We start from the raw sequence: 16,251 nt of genomic DNA, 5'->3' as shown, positions 1-16,251 counted from the left end.
CGCTTGTGGGATTTTAAAAGCGTGCACGGCTCACCAAATCTCTAATTTCTTGCTAGTCTAGAAATCCTTTAGTAGTTCAGGTCTGGAACATACAAGCCTAGAGCCGAGTTGGGTAGCACTTCAGTGCGAATACGTAGAAATCCCCACTCAACCGAATTTGATAATTAGCGTAAGATTTCAGAACTGCATTATGATCCCGAAACAATCGGTGCACTTCGAAGGCCGATCCTTTCGCCTACGCAATACCAAAATATGAAATGAAGATTTACGACAACTTCACAAATTAATGGGAGGGCTGGGAATACGATACTAGAGCCGAAGTAGCTTCTGGCCGAAATGGGCTCCATGTAGTGTGCTGCTGGGCCTCGAGCGCTGCCACAGAATTCACTCTTCCAAAGCCCCACTAGTGCGTTTTCTAGATCCTCTCGGAGATCTACCAGAACATGTATGGCGCACGTGACCCCTCATATATTATGGTCACATGAACCACAGTCCCATCTACGGCACCACACCAATGTCAAATACTCCCTCAACTTCACAGGTTCTCAAGGATTACATTGATATAATAAATACACCAAAGAAGGCTTCCCCTTTACCCTCTGCTTCTAGGACTGCCACCCCTCAGACATCTCGTTCCAAACACCCAGATATCCAATACTTCCAAAGAGTGAAAGCGAAAAATCACTTCACATACCACAAATCCAAGCTACATGGCAGAATCGTGGACAAGATACAATCTAAAATGACTGTTTTCGATCCTTATAATCATGAGCAGCTTTTAGTCAGGTTGAGAAGTTTCACCCCGATGAACTGGCATGTACCGGAAGAGGACGACGGCTTGAACGAGCTCAAATGTGCCAGAAACGGATGGAAATGTCTTTCATTCTCCATCACCAACCATACTAAGAACCACCTTCTTTGTACCAACTGTAACAAACTGTTGGTCTTGAAGTTTGGAAGCGAGTCACCCAAATCGGCATCCACCATATTCCCATTTGAAGAGGAAACGGAGCCAGAAAATGAGGAAGAATTAAACAGGTTGCTTAAACAGAAGTACTTGCAGCAAATAGTCATAGATGGCCATAGTAGTGGTTGCTCGTGGAGAAATTTTGAAACTCCCCTTGAAGGAATCTATTATTTAAGGCCGTACATCAATATCACCAATGAGCTTTTGATAAACGACTATCTTAAGAACCTCAAGAACTTGATTGACAATTGGGTGGTCTTGTCAGAATTTAAGGAGTACTTCGAAGACTCCTTTGTTGCCTCCTCGGCAGATCCCGCCTTTTTGAAAATCTCCAATCAGTGGTTGTTACAAAGATATTTCAAAGAAAACAAAGAAAATTTATCCATATTATTAGAAATGATTCCTTCTTGGATCTACACCTTTTCCATGTTGGGATGGGCTTTAAACGTGCAGACATTTTCAGACCAAGTGATCTTATTACTTATTTGTAATAAGTGTAATCAAAGAATATTTTTGAATTTGGAAAAGCATTCGTCAGTCAATGTTGGTCAGTTACACGCATATTCTGCTCCTCACCATTCCATAGATGCAGCCAGCACTAACCTCCATTCATTTGAGTCTCCTCAACCATATCTCCATTTGTCTTCGTCCAAGATCTTGACACCTTGTAAATATCCTATACCAAACCCACAGCTCCCGGGATATCAAGATGAACAGCATGAAGAGACAGTGAAATTTAATCCATACACAGAGCATAAGGATTGGTGTTGTAATGTCCATAGAATGACTACTTCAGAAGTTAACTCCGACCTAAAAATTCACCAGTATTTCCACGATATGTTTTTGAATTCCAAGTCCAATATTGGCCCTAATGGTGAATACGTTCAGGCAGATGAGGACTTAAGCATGGATTGTACTGAGTCGCTGGCAAAGAGACGAAAGTCGTTTGATATTAATGAGGGCATTGAAAAGTTGAATAAGTTGAGAAAGCTTTATATGCTAGACGAATAACCACTCAATATGCGAGGCATAAAGTTGTCTTCTGGAAGTCAACCATAGATAATATGTAATATTAATGCGATAAACTAGTACAAATTACAAATTGGTATGTAGAGAAGTGAAGGTGCCAGTTAATAGCAATTAGTAGCAAGTGAAGGGAGGATGCAAGGTATGGTCTGATTACTCCATTTCAAACTCTTGTGGCGTTTCAATGGCCTTGGGGGATTCGCTGAAGTCCAAGATCTCGATGTAAGCTTCATCTTCTCCTTGACTATTGAATCTTTGAATAGCTGCAATACATCTTTTGTAATTGATGCTGACCTGCCAAATATTACCCGAAACATCATTTAATAAGTCTCTGGTAAACTTACCTTTTTTGGTATCCCATAATTTTAGCATGCGTTCACTTCCACTGACAATTCTAAGACCATCATGCTTGAAACAGGTGATAGAATTTGAATGTCCCTCGAGCTTGAAATAATTCTCTCCAGATTTAGGATCCCAGATTCTTAAAGAAGTGTCTGCTGCTCCTGAGACTAAGACTCCATCTACTAACTCGACAAGCCCCACTAATGAAGTATGCCCTTCTAATGTGTTGACCAACTTACCATGCTCGAAATTCCATACATTAATTGTATGATCCATTGATGCTGAGTAACACAATTTCGATTCAAAGTCCATCGCTATCGAGTATACCTTATCACTATGCTCTGAAAGAACATGTTTGCATGTACCATTGTTGAGCAAGTCCCACACTCTAACTGTTGAGTCGTACGATCCTGATATTATGATATTTCCATAACCGGTGATGGTTCTTACTGCCTGAGTATGTCCTGATAAAATAGCAATCAAATAAGGATTATCTACCTCATTGCAGTCAAATGGGGCGTCGTCATCATTTGCTTCCTCCCCATCACTCAACGGTAATTTCCAGACATGAATATTGTGGTCTCTAGAACCTGTGATAAGTAATGGAAATTCAGGAAAGGTAATATCTACACCATTCTCATCTTTGCCTATTACAGTCGGATGAATGATATCCAAACATCTGATGGTTGATGTATGTCCTCTGAAGATGTGGGTGCACTTTCCAGTAGCGATGTTCCATAATCGAATAGTTCTGTCTGTGGAACCTGTCACCAAAGTATTACCAGTATACTTCAAAGCCCAAACACCTCCTTCATGCCCCTCCAATACTTTCAAGAGTTTTCCAGTCTTGGAGCTGTAAATATTGATCGGCTTGTCATCGATACCGGTTATTATCTTCTCATCATCATGCTGTAAGCAGGTGACCACCTTGCTACTTGGACATTTCACACTAATTCTCTTTGGTATATAACTTGGCTTCATCCAACGGTTGTAAATAATACATCTCTTTTTGTAAAGAATCTGTGCAAGATTGAATTTGGTCGAGTCTGAGCTCCATTCATTCAAATTTTGATCAGGGTTAGTCAACTCCTGTTGGATCACTTTATCATCAGTAATTAACTTGTCCTTCTTAAGAAGATTCACCCAAATATTTGTGTTGTTAATAATTTTCGACCAACTTTTACATACCCTTGAGATTGAAAGTAAAGTTTTATAGTCTAGGTATGACAAGATTTTGTACGTTAATTCCAATGGCAAGTTACTAATCAAATCCCTTCTCAAACTGTGATCAATAATACCGTTGAGCGAACTCAAGGAAGAACGATTCACATTTTGAAGAAGTTTGAAAATCAAATGGTTTTGGTTTCTGTCTGAAAGATAGTTTGAAAGGTTAAGCATCATGTCTATTAATTCCCCTTGGGTCGATGGGGGTATCAACTGTGACTCAATAGGATTGTATGGAGGCTTGGTATTGTCACCCGAGACAGGAGATGCGCTTGGGGATGGAAGTGGTAATTGTTGAGGTTCAAAATCTGGGGTAGAAGGAGAAGGAGAATTTGGAGTACGCGGATTGTTTGAGTTTATGTTGGCATTAACGGTGATTGGGGCTGTTGCTACCAGAATGATGTTGGCTCCATTGTTATCGGCACAGTTGCCTCCACAGGCACCGGCTGAGGGGCATCCTGCCTTGTTGCAGTTGTTCAAGCCTATGGTGCTAACACTCCCTTCTTCGTTGGTGGTAAGTCTTCTTTTAGGCGGATGTACTAGACCGTCTCTTTCTCTGTAGAAGCTCAAAACGACCGAGCTTTGGCTGTTGCAGTCTGTGTCAGATATCAACATGTCGTCGCCGGATTCGGTGCTTTCCTTGTCATACGACGTACCATCGTTGGCCATGTTGGTTCCTGTGCGGTACCTTTTCCTGTTCTCCCTTGGTTCGTTTCTGATGGAGAGTTTCTGGTACTCGTTCTGGAGCCAGACGTCACAGAGCTTACCTTGGAGGTTTTCGTTTTCGAACTCGAACTTGGGCACACTTTCCTGCAACGGAAACACCAGGGGCAGTTTTCCTCTGGTCATGATAGGTGTGGTTGGGAGGAAGGAGAACTTTTGGGTGGATGGTGTGCCTGGTGGCTTTTGGATTGGGTATGGCTGGGAAGGTCCACACTCCGCTAGGTTGTGTACGGCGAGGTCAGGGTCTGGAAGGCCGGAGCGTGTTTTGGCCGTGGTAAACTAAACACGGGAGAGAGTGGCTGTGGCGTGCGTGGGGTTCGGACGGCCAACGGGATCTGGTGGCTAAAACTGGTGTGTTGATGGTTTGTAGTTCCTGTATGGGTGGAGGGTAAAAACTGTTGGCCACGACATTGCCCAAATTGGTGGAGGAATGTCGGAGGGCGGTGCGACCTTCAGCACAATGAACAAGGGATAAGAGGTCAAGATAAGGACTCAGGAGCCAATAGGCCAGGGATTGTCTATTGCTGCTATTCAAACAGTTCTACTTGTACATTCCGTATGTCATCTGTAAATCCTACACGGTTTATCACTTTATACATCTTATTCAACCCACGCGTAGCTATCTAAATGTTGTTGATCATAATACCAGGGTCTCCTGGAATGGCAGAGTCCACGATCTTACCGGTGATGCCAATCTTGACGGCCTCGCCGGTGATGACGTTGACACCGTCGGAAGAGCCGTTGTCAAACTCGATGATCTCGATGTCCTCGACCTTGATGGAGTAAGTGGCTCTCTGGATGTTGGCCTTGACGGCCTTCAAGGTGTCGGTTTCGCTGAAGGTGAGCTTTCTGTTGAACACGGTGGCAGCGTCCTCGGTGGCCAATCTCTGCTTCAAGAGCGAGATGAACGGCATGGCTCTCTTCATGTCCTTGCCAACCTTCTGCTTGATGACCTTGTTGTCGTCCAACGAGTGGGCCTCGTACAATTCACGGACAATCTCGATGTAGTTGTCTTGCCATTCAGGGAACGACTTGGACACGTACATCGTCAACTTGGCAGGCTTGGTCACATCCACGTCCGATGGCTTGCCTCCCTTCTTCTTCTTCAACACGTTGGCTTCAGCTTCACGGATGGATCTGGCTAAGTCACGCACATACGCCAAGGCGTCGGATGTGGCCTTGGAGATCTCCTTGTTGGCTCTGGGGAACTTGACGTTCTGGACAGACTCCTGGTGGCCCAAGAGTTCCCTGTACAAGTACTCAGCGAAGTGAGGGGCGATTGGAGCCAACATCAACGCTTGAGTCTCGATGTACCTGAGAACAAGGTCACGGTGCATACCGACGTTGGCAGACACCGAGTCACGGTAGTAGTCTCTGGCAGTCTGGAAGTCGAACAAACCGGTCTTCAACGCAGCCTTGTAGTTGGTGGCCTCGTAGTGGGCGTAGGTCTGCTCGATCAAGTCGTTCATCTCGTTTTCGAAAGCTTGGTCAAAGAAGTTATCGAGCGAACCGGTTCTCAACGAGTCCTTGGTGCTGATGATTTCCTCACACCATTCCTTGAAGGTGGTCAATCTCAAGATGGCGGCGTTGGCGTTGGCTTCGTCGAAGTTGGCGTCTTCAACGGTGTCACCAGCATCAGCCAATGCGATTCTGGAGGCGTCGGCACCGAACTTCTTGACAATTTGCTCCAAGGTCAAGAAGTTTCCGGTGGACTTCGACATCTTGGCGTTGTTCAACATCAAGTGGCCGTTAGCTCTGATACCCTGAGGCCAGTATTGCTTGGGGAATAATGCAACGTGCGAGTAGATGAAGAAAGTCAAGTGGTTTGGAATCAAGTCCTTACCAGATACTCTGACATCAAGAGGGTAGAAGTACTCGAACTCTCTTCTGAGCTGCTTCAATTGCTCGGTTGGAATGTCACTGGTGACGTCGTCACGTCTGGTGAAAATGTAGTCAAACACTTCGTCAGTCATTTGTTCTGGCTTGATGTTAAACTTACCTGGAACCTTACCGTAGTAGTCAGAGTGAAGGTAGTGGGCAATGGTGTAGTAGGCCATGTACACGGTGGAATCCGACAAAGACTCCACCAAGTACTTCTGGTCCCATGGCAATCTGGTACCCAAACCGAAGTTTCTGGTGACAGCCCAGTTCTTCAACCAGTCAAGAACACCCTCGAAACCGTTTCTGGTCTCCTTGGCAAATGTCTGCATGTTGCCTAAGCACTCCAAAGCCTGTGCCTTCCAGGTTTCTTCACCATAGTCGATGTACCATTGGTCTTCTAACGACACAATACACTCGTCTCCCGATCTGGAGATAACCACACCTTCTGGTTCGTTGTAGACGAAGGCTTGGCCAGAGGCAACCAAATCATCCTTGACCTTTGGCTTGGCAGTTTCAACCTTTTCGCCAGCGTACTTACCAATAATCAAAGTACCGTTGTAGAAACCCTCCTTGTAGGCAAGTTCCTTGGCAGCAGCCAATTGCACAGAGTCCTTTGGAGATTGGATCTTCATGTCGTTGACCAAGAATTCGGCACACTTGTCACCGTACTTGTCGGTCTTAACAATTGGGACAATTTCGGTTTGGACCCATTCCTTCTCGATTTGGTAGTACTCGGACTTGTTAGCCAAATCTCTGGTGGTAACGAAATCGTCTGGAGAGTCGGAAGGAACACAGGTGACAACACCAGTACCCTTGGAGGCCAAGACGGTTTCCATAGGCAAGACTCTCAATTCCTTGTGGACGGCCAAAGGAGCTTCGATCTTGGATCCGATCAAGGACTTTCCGTTGATCTCAAGAACTGGCTCGTAGTAGCCTCTCTTAGGAGTCAAGTTTTGGTAGGACATGTTCTTGAACGCACGTTGGGTGGTGATGTAGTATTCACCGTTCTTGGCTTCGAACACACCGTAGTCGATCTTAGGCGAAACGAAACAACAGGTTTGACCGTACATGGTTTCTGGTCTCAAGGTAGCAGCCACCATGTACACCTTCTTGTTGGCAAAGTCGAAGTTGGCAGCCTTGAGGAGCTCCTGGGCTTGTGGAGCAAACTCCTTGACCAAGATCTTGATACCAACGTACTCCTGTGGGTTGACACCTTCTCCCGATTGTCTGTCGTGATCCAAACAAGCTTGACCGTCCTTTTCGGAGTAAATGGTGTATCTTTCACCGAACTTGATCTTACCACAGTCTCTCAAACGGTTGATTTGCCATCTGACAAACGCATCGTAGTAGAGGTTAGCATCGGTGGTGACCATGGATCTTCTCCAATCAACTCTACCACCAAATTCGGTGACGTCCTTTTGGACCAATGGTGGGAAGTAGTGCAACCAGTAGTCGGAGTCGGCAAACTTGACGACTTCCTCCTTGGAAATACCCAACTGCAACATGATTTCGAACTGGTACTTACCTCTGCCTTGCTTGGCAACAGCCTTGGACTTCTTAGCGGTAAATTTGGTAACGTCCTCCTTCTTGGCAGCGACCTTGACCTCTGGTTCCTCTTCGTCCTCGGCTGGAACACCGGAGAAGTCTTCACCAAACTGCTCGATTTCTCTCTTGATCTTGTCAGCAGCAGCCTTAATTGGCATACCGGTACAGTGGAAACCCAATGGGAACAAGGCTCTCTTACCGTTCATTCTTTCGAAACCAGTGGCGAACTCGACCTTGGACAAGGTGAAACTGTGACCAGCGTGCAAAACACCGTTCATGTATGGGTAGGCCATGGTGGCGAAGTACTTAGGGTGCTTGGCTCTTAATTCAGCTCCATTTTCAATAGGTTCTTCTTCAAAAGTGGGTGGGTCAATTTCGAACGCCTTTTCTTCTTGCCAGATCTTTTGATACTTCTTCTCGATGTCGATCAAAGCATCTCTACGCTGGGTATTCTCCAACTTGATAGTGGCACTCATGGTGGTGATGAAGAAGTAGAGTAGGATGGAGATGAAAAATTTTGGGTCGTGCGAATGAGTCAGTGATTGGTAGCGAAAAACGGACTACCATGGAGGTTGATAATTTGGGTTAAGCTACGGTTATACAGGAAAGACTTGTGATGGCACGACAAAATACAAAGGTATTATTTCGAGAATGAAATAGCAATGCCAGTAACCAGGCTGCTATGGCAGCCATGGCACAAAGAGTAAAGTGGTGATATGCTACAACCGAAGAATAAGGCTGCGAAAATGATTTGGTGTCTGACTGTATTTAAACAAGTTCAGTCCAGAAAAATTCATATTCTGTGATCTTATGTAATAGAGAAAGTTCTTTCTAATAAGTTCTTATCGATGCAGATTTCTCAGATGTCGATTTCTGCAAAGCTAATTTCTGAGCAAAAATCACAACTAGCAGAGAGCCACTCTTTACTGTTTTCTTCTCTTTCTCTGGACTGATGCAGGCACCATCAAATTGGGTTTTTTGTGTTCGGTGGATACGCCGTTAACCAATCCCACAATATCCGCCTTTGACCTCACTGTGGCTTCGGTCGATCCCAATTCAAATTTGGATTTCATAGTGGCATTTCCAGAGTCCGAGGCCCTTTCAAATTCGACAATGGCCGCTTTTTCTTTGGGAAACAATTTGATTCTGGAAATAGGTCCAAATTCTTCTGTAAGGAGTGCCTTGAGTTGTTCCGAGGTCAATGTGTCGTTCACATTTTCAAGTCCAATAGTGCTGAGATCGTTGAATTCACGGAAATCATCTTTATTTGTGGATTTTTGTTTTGACACTTCTATTTTTCTCCCTTCAACAAGGAACTCATTCTTGTTAAGAGCCCTTTGGGTAGCTTCCACGGTTTCAAAAGTCAAGAATGCAAAGCCGTCATTATTTTGATTTTTTGATCTTTTCCTGTGGCTACTTGGAATGATTAACTTTTCGATTGGTCCACAATCTTGGAAAATCTTTCTGATATCTTCTTCATTGTATGTGAATGGAATATTGTTCAATCTCACCTTTCTTTCCGAGATATGTGTCAGCTTTGTTGGCTGCGAAATCGCCACTTTGAGCTCGTAGTCTCGTTTGGTAAGAGAATCAGGAAATTTCTTACCATTGAAAATGAAAACTGCCTTTTTAGCTTGGTCTGCAGTTGCAAATTCGACGTAACAGAATCGTCTTGTGTGGTTGGAGCGTTGAGTAGGAAACCTTAAGCTAACTATGTCACCACATTCACTAAAAGTCTTCCTGATGCTATCCTGACTGATGCTAGGGGGATAATTGGTGACGAAGACTGTCGATTCCAATTTTCTTTCGACACGAATTGTGTTTCCATCTAGTTTTTTCATGTTTTTAGTCAATGCAGTGAAGACTTCTTGTTCATGAGAAAATTCCACTATAGCTTTAGAATTCTGAAACAAGACAATATCGCGTATTTCTCCACAATCGTTGAAGAATGTTTCCAAATTAGCTTTGGTGGTCGAAATTGGTAAATTAGATACCAAAATTGTGAAAGTCTCACGGGATCTTGTAGGTATTTCTTCAGCATCTGATAATTTTCTTTTCTTTGTTACTTCTTTTTCAACTTGAGTAGTCACATCCTCTTCAATCGCAGCCTCCAACCCGGCCAATCTTTTGAGTTGTTTGTTTGAAACGACCATTGCGTTCCTAATCGAGTAGACGTCTCCAAACACATGCTCGTGTTGAAGCCACTCCTCCACGATTTTTTCGAACCCCTCTACACTTGTCGCAGATTCCGCAGCAGCATAATAGATGCGACTAATATCCTGTGGCTTCATTGATTGATCTTTGTGAAATTGAATAGCATACAACCAAACATCACTTTGGTCTGGAAATTTGCGTATCAACTCATCAATTATCAGTGTGGCTGTCTTCAAGTTACCTAACTTGATACAGATGGATATCGAGAGCTTTTCCACCGAATGGAAAATATCATGATTTTGCAGTATGGCATAGTCCACAAATGCGTGAATGTCCTGGTACAAGGCATTAATTTCTTGCTGGTATTCTTTTGAGTTCTCTTGCTTCGCTTCCTGTACTATAGTAAGCCTGAAATGTAAGATTGCAATAGCTAACACTTTCCACTCATCGTATGGGAACTGAAAGCTGCCGTCATCCTCAACAACTCGTTTCACTGAATCCCATCTTTGGAGTCCGAGCTTGAACACTTCATAGCCGACATCAGAAGTAGGGCAGCTTCGTATCAACTCCGAATAACTGATAGGACTTTCTGGGTACGTGTGAACGAAGTCAAGCACGGTCAACTCCAACGTGTCTTTGTCTTCATCGAGCTGTCTTTCATAGAGGCAGTAGATGTATGTCAACCAGACTTGTAGGTTCTCTTTGGAAGGGTTTTGCAAAGACGAACGAGTAGGGTAAGCATTATACAAAAAGCGACGGAACACATTATTCAACAACGGACCAGCATCTGAGCTATCCATATGGGTATGGATGCTTTCCAAGTATTCAATGTAAAGTTGGGGGTTCGATGGGTCTTTGAGAATCCCCAATTCATGCTTTTCAATGTATCTTTGGGCCCTTTTGGTACGGTTAACAATTTCTGTGCTTTCACGCATATGGTCGATATAATTTTCCTGGTCGTACTTGGATATAAACGACAGGAATTGAGAGAAAGACTCATCCAAGCTTAAGCTTGGATACAGTAAGCGCTTTTTGTGCAATGCCAAAACCATTCTGAATGCTGGTGACTGAGGGATGTGTGTTGTAGGAATATCTTTCGATAAATGTTCTAGAATAATCTCCCATACTAAGGATCCGTCCTTGTAGTCGTCTGCTACCTCTTTCAATGCCTGTGTGAATAGATCCCGTATCAGTTCTTCCGAGACTTCGCTATCTTCAATCTCTAATATGAAGTTTAGGTAGTTCTTCCAGTAAGGTGCGGTGGGGTATGTCTTAAGAATCAGGCCATAGAGCTCTACGACTTCCGCGAGCCTCGACATATTATCCTCAATTTCCGAGAGGTCTTCAAGCCATTCGGTGAACTCTTCTCTACTCAAGGTGTAATGCTGAAGCTTGGCCCTCCTAGCATGGAGAAGCTCGGCAAGGTTGTCCTTTCTGTTTAGCCTTAACAATTCGATGTATTGGTCATGTTTCTGGCCATTGAATACATCAGCAGTAGTCTCCTGGGCCAAGGCTTTTATTGTGAGTTTGATTTGATCATCCATGCCACTTGGGTGTTCTCGTTGTGGGTATTAGCACTGATAACTCCACAAGTATCGAGTCGTGCGCGCGCATCGCACGAGATGGATTCAAGATGGCATCTCATAAGCCATCGAGACTCGAGACATCCCATCATAGAAGTGTACACTTCGAGCAAATACTCCAGTTTAGGTGAAGAAAGCTAAAGAAAACACAACTTGAGCATACTCAGTGACACCAAGGGACTTTAGAGCGAGATCATTAGAGGACCAACTGATATGAACGCATCAGGATATTTACAGTCGTATGGATGGAAAGAGGGAGAGGCCCTTCAGAAGCACGGGATCAAGAAGCCCATTCTCGTGAAACATAAAAAGGATACCAAGGGTTTAGGGCACGAGAAGAACGATGCAGACATGTGGTGGGAGAGAATGTTTGATGGCCAGTTGAAGAACCTTGAGGTGAACTCGGGGTCCAAGGGAGTCTCATTTGAAAGCAACCAGCAGCAAGTGATCAGGGATGTGCGGAAGGCCACCTCGCCCTTGTACAGAATGTTTATCAAGGGGGAGGGATTGAAGGGAACCGTGGAAAAGATTGACCACATGACCGTCAAGGAAATCAAAGTGGATGCCGCCAAGGTGATACTGGAGATCGAGGGGGCATTCAAAAAGAGCAAGAAGGAGAAGAAGGAGAAGAAAGAGAAGAAAGAGAAGAAGGAAAAGAAGGAGAAGAAGGAAAAGAAGGAGAAGAAGGAGAAGAAGGAGAAGAAAGAGAAGAAGGAAAAGAAAGTGAAAAAGGAGAAGAAAGAGATAAAGGAAAAGAAAGAGAAAGTGAAGTTGTCGAAGGGCAAGTCGTCCCAATCAAAATCTTACAAAGTCGAGAAACCAAAAAAGGCTCGTAATGACTAATGAACTTTTCCACTAGATTACATAGAACGAGGCCCGGTAACCTCATACACACAACATAATAGATCACCGTACAAGGACTCCTCTGTAAACGATAATATAAATATTAATCAATAATTAACGAGAATCGTTACCAAAAAATACACGATTCCATTCAAAAATCGTCTAGAACCTCCCATGCTTGAGGTGCCAGCTGGACAACAAGCTCTCCAGTTTATAGACATTTAGTTCCACGTAGACCAACTACTATGGCATTATTGAACGCGGTCCGCTTCCTACTGATGATCATCGTGCGCACTACAAACACAGACGAGACACTCCGTAATACTGCCAAAAGTCGTACCACCGTTGTACTATCGTCACACTACCGCCCTACTGTTGTGATGTCTGAGCTCAATGCAGAGCCCAGCTCCAACCCCAAAACCCACAAGGCTCACAATGCGCTTCTCGAACGGTTTGCATGGCCCATATTATACCTAGTGGTCTTCATGTATATCTTGCGATATACCTTCATATATTGGGTGGTACTCACCATCGGGTTCTCGTCTGCTATCATAGGAATTGCATACGTGGTACTGAGCTTTAGCGTGCAGCGTCCCGTCGATAACAGGCGAAAACTACGCAGATTCAAGTTCGTGCAGCCAGAGGAATGGAAGCTCCAAGTGCTATCGTTAAGTACCGATAAGGCTAAGTTGGACCAACACACCACTGACTCGTTCCTCATCTCGGAAACTATCGACGAGTTGGTCAACTTGATCATCAAGTGCTTCATTGATGGCTGGTTCCATCACATCTCGTCCTCCACCTTGTTCCAGGACGACATTCGAATTGAGTTCAAATCCGTGGTTGAGAATCTCCGCCAGAGATTAGAGACCGTGGACTATGCAAAACTAGTGGTGTCTCGTCTTCTTCCCATTATCCATGAGCATTTCGAAAACTTTGTCAAAGCAGAACACGCAGTGTACTCCAGAGCATCGTTGCCCAAGGCCGATTCTTCAGAGTATCATATTGCCGTTGCACAAGCCTACGATCGGGGAAAAATTCATTCTGGAGTAACAATCGGAGAAGCCACTAATGCAAAGGAGAAGATATACTTAAGGGAAAAGGTGTCTTCAATTCTCCCCTACGTTCTCTCGGAGGCAGAAAGAAACAACGAGATTTCTCTCTCTTTAGTGACTGAAATCTTGGCTTGTACTATTTTGACTTCTATCTTTCAGATGGTGGGAGAGGGTGATTTTTACAATTTATTGATCGTCAAACTTATTGGTGACAACTTGAAACATAGGGGTCAAGTCAAACAGTTGAGAGCAGCATTAGAAGAACATACACAACAACTTACACACAAATCATCCACGAGGTCTTTCAAACCCTCGGACGTTAACATTGCATATTCCATCACAGAAGACACAGATACAACCACCTTCAGAGAACTTGTAAGATCGATCAAATCTATTGTATCCACTCAGGAATTGAAAGAAGTGGAAAGTTCTGTTATGTTCCAGTTGAAGCACATGTCCAAGACAACGAGTTCAGATAATAAAAAGCTTGCCGTTATCAAGAAGCTACAAACCTTGCGAAGCATCATTCAAGAGAGATATGAGGCACTTAGTAGTTCCAAAACTGTCGAAACTTCAAATAAGGTGGTCGAGACATTGCAACTTAGTGATATCTTGAACCAGCCCTCTGCTTGTAAGTTATTTGGTGAATATTTGAGCTACAGAAACAAGAGGTATCAATTAGAGTTTGTGCAGGCAATAGACCAGTTGAAAGCACCATTAGAAGATGCCACAATAGATGAAGATGGCGAAACCAATCTTTCACTTTCACTTGAGTTTGGCACAATCGAGGATATCAAGAATATTTACTACAACTACCTTGAGAATAATACTTTCAATGTGGATTACGACTATAAGGGGGTCATAGAGACCTTGGTATTTTCCAAGGATGAAAAAAGCGCCATGGAGGTATACAAGAAATGCAGAAAGGAGTTGTTTAGGTTACAAAAAGATATCATCCAAGCCTTGAACGATGCTGAGTTCCAGTCTTTCAAGAGATCTTCACTCTTTTCTAAGCTTATTAATTTTGATACAATTCAGGATGACAATGGCAGACACAAAAAGGCAAAATCTAAAACCGATAATAATGAAGTAAGTCTCCAAGTTTTGCAAGCCGTCGAAAATGCTTTTACTCAGATCATGCAGAATCCCGAGGCCAATAGCGAGGACTTTTCGTTCAACAAGAACAAAGACCCTCCTATTATATCTTCGTTTCTGGATTACTCAGACGACAAGCCTGTGCTGACTATTGATATGAAGAAGAGTTTATTTGGTGATTCTTCCAGTTTATTCGGAGGAGACGCTAACGACATGGGGTCGAATAGACATTCCAGGTTGTTTGATGACGTGAGCGATGATTCTATGACCGATAGCGATTCAATGAATTTAGAAGGTAGAGATTCGCCAATTGAAGAACCTTCCACAATCGAGCAGGCTAGTAATAGCGATTCGCAAGTCTTTTTGGCTGCTCCCGGAGACCTTAGTTTGGCCGAAGAGATTTCAAAATTAACAGAGGAGATCGAGAAGCTACACGAACAGATTATCATTTTGGATCCATTGATCAAAAAGGCTGAATTAACCAACAACATCACCGAATTGAAGATTTTGAGAAAATCCAGGGTCAGTTTGGATAGGGAAATTAACTCTAAAGAACTTCAGAAACAGCAATATATTGTTCAGGAGAATGATAACTCTCTTTACGGGAAGTCCAGAGTAAGCATTCAATCGTACATTAGTGGAAATGAGCACGGTAAGGAGTTTATTTTATACATTGTTGAAGTCCAGAAGGTATCCAGCGATGACGCAAATGTGGTTACCGCGGGCTGGATAGTGGCAAGGAGGTTCAGTCAGTTCTTCAAACTTCATGAATATCTTCGAGCAAGATACCCACAGGTGGCCAACATCAAGTTTCCCAAGCGCACAATGCTGGTGTTAAAGTTTCAGCAGAGACTGTTGGTAGATTTGCGGAAAACGGCTTTGGAAGAGTACCTTCAGCAGTTGATCACAATTCCGGAGGTTTGTTCCAACAAAGCATTTCGGTCGTTTTTGTCGTCGGAAAACTTCAATCTCCGCAAGAACCAGGCGTTCGAGGAGGGGGTGTCGAATTCTGCCAACTACGAGATGCGCCCCAAGAACAATATCGAAACGGTTGCAAATAAGCTCTACAATGGGATTTCCAACAAGTTGATCCAGCACACCAGCAGCGTGACCGAAAGCACCACCAACGAGGAGATCATGGAGAACATCCGCGACATGCAGAAGGAGTTGCGGCAGTACGACGAAGCGGGCGCTTCGTCTAGCGACAACGTCAACAAGGTGTTCGTCAAGCCGATTTGCGACCTTCTCATCGCGGTGTTCCGGTTGAACAACACCAAGAGCTGGATCCGGGGCCGAGCGCTCATCGTGATTCTCCAGCAGATCTTCGGCACCACCATCGAGAAGAAGGTGAACGAACAGATCAACCAGCAGCTACGCACCGAGGAATCGATCCTTGACATTCTTATCATGTTGAAAAACACGATTTTTCCCCACGGACGGTTCAAGGACCCGCCTATGCTCAGGACCATCTACCAACAGGCGATGACCAAACAGGAGGCCAAGGTGCTCTTGGCGGTGTTCATGAACGAGACGTGCTCAAAGATCTTTGGTGCGTCCAACACCTCGTACGCGTCGTCGAACTTGTTCTCGATGCTCCAGAACGACTACTTGAACAAGCACCTCCTATTCGAGTTGCTCGACGAGGCGCTCGCCGCAGTGTTCCCGGAGATCAAGCGATAGCCCAGCGAGATAGTGTCAGCGAGTAAGGATGTTTTGGCCTGCAGGTGGCGTGAGGCTCGATTGCGCCAGCGACCAAGCCCTGTCGAGATCTCGTGGCTGCTACTGCCAAATTGACCAGTTGCCTGCTGACGGA

At 44.3% G+C, this 16,251-nt stretch overlaps 6 protein-coding genes across 6 annotated transcripts; 3 read left to right on the top strand and 3 right to left on the bottom strand.

Moving 5' to 3' along the window:
• The first annotated feature begins 493 nt into the window (after positions 1-493).
• CANTADRAFT_74915 (uncharacterized protein) lies at positions 494-2,095 on the top strand. The gene is made up of 2 exons (XM_020211126.1): positions 494-1,504; positions 1,586-2,095. The coding sequence occupies exons 1-2, from the start codon at positions 515-517 to the stop codon at positions 1,976-1,978; spliced, it is 1,383 nt and encodes a 460-aa protein (XP_020067342.1). The 5' UTR covers positions 494-514; the 3' UTR covers positions 1,979-2,095.
• Positions 2,096-2,146: 51 nt separating this feature from the next.
• On the bottom strand, positions 2,147-4,408 carry CDC4 (SCF ubiquitin ligase complex subunit; the record flags this gene model as incomplete). Its single annotated transcript, XM_020208908.1, has 1 exon — positions 2,147-4,408. The coding sequence occupies one exon, from the start codon at positions 4,406-4,408 to the stop codon at positions 2,147-2,149; it is 2,262 nt and encodes a 753-aa protein (XP_020067341.1).
• Positions 4,409-4,811: 403 nt separating this feature from the next.
• On the bottom strand, positions 4,812-8,211 carry CDC60 (leucine--tRNA ligase). Its single transcript, XM_020207232.1, has one exon. The coding sequence runs from the start codon at positions 8,182-8,184 to the stop codon at positions 4,906-4,908; it is 3,279 nt and encodes a 1,092-aa protein (XP_020067340.1). The 5' UTR covers positions 8,185-8,211; the 3' UTR covers positions 4,812-4,905.
• Positions 8,212-8,468: 257 nt separating this feature from the next.
• Positions 8,469-11,408, bottom strand: CANTADRAFT_24830 (U6 snRNP complex subunit; the record flags this gene model as incomplete). Its single annotated transcript, XM_020207231.1, has 1 exon — positions 8,469-11,408. A coding segment is annotated over one exon (2,777 nt), but the record flags the coding sequence as incomplete, so codon positions are not given.
• A 134-nt stretch (positions 11,409-11,542) lies between these two features.
• Positions 11,543-12,390, top strand: CANTADRAFT_60306 (uncharacterized protein). Its single transcript, XM_020210807.1, has one exon. It carries the CDS (start codon positions 11,659-11,661, stop codon positions 12,286-12,288), a length of 630 nt encoding a protein of 209 aa, XP_020067338.1. The 5' UTR covers positions 11,543-11,658; the 3' UTR covers positions 12,289-12,390.
• Positions 12,391-12,668: 278 nt separating this feature from the next.
• Positions 12,669-16,118, top strand: CANTADRAFT_43768 (uncharacterized protein; the record flags this gene model as incomplete). Its single annotated transcript, XM_020209006.1, has 2 exons — positions 12,669-13,718; positions 13,887-16,118. The coding sequence occupies 2 exons, from the start codon at positions 12,669-12,671 to the stop codon at positions 16,116-16,118; spliced, it is 3,282 nt and encodes a 1,093-aa protein (XP_020067337.1).
• Positions 16,119-16,251: the final 133 nt, after the last annotated feature.

This window comes from Suhomyces tanzawaensis (genome assembly GCF_001661415.1).
Source record: "Suhomyces tanzawaensis NRRL Y-17324 unplaced genomic scaffold CANTAscaffold_1, whole genome shotgun sequence".
Classification (NCBI taxonomy): Eukaryota; Fungi; Ascomycota; class Pichiomycetes; order Serinales; family Debaryomycetaceae; genus Suhomyces; species Suhomyces tanzawaensis.
This window is presented reverse-complemented; position numbering and strand designations above follow the sequence as displayed.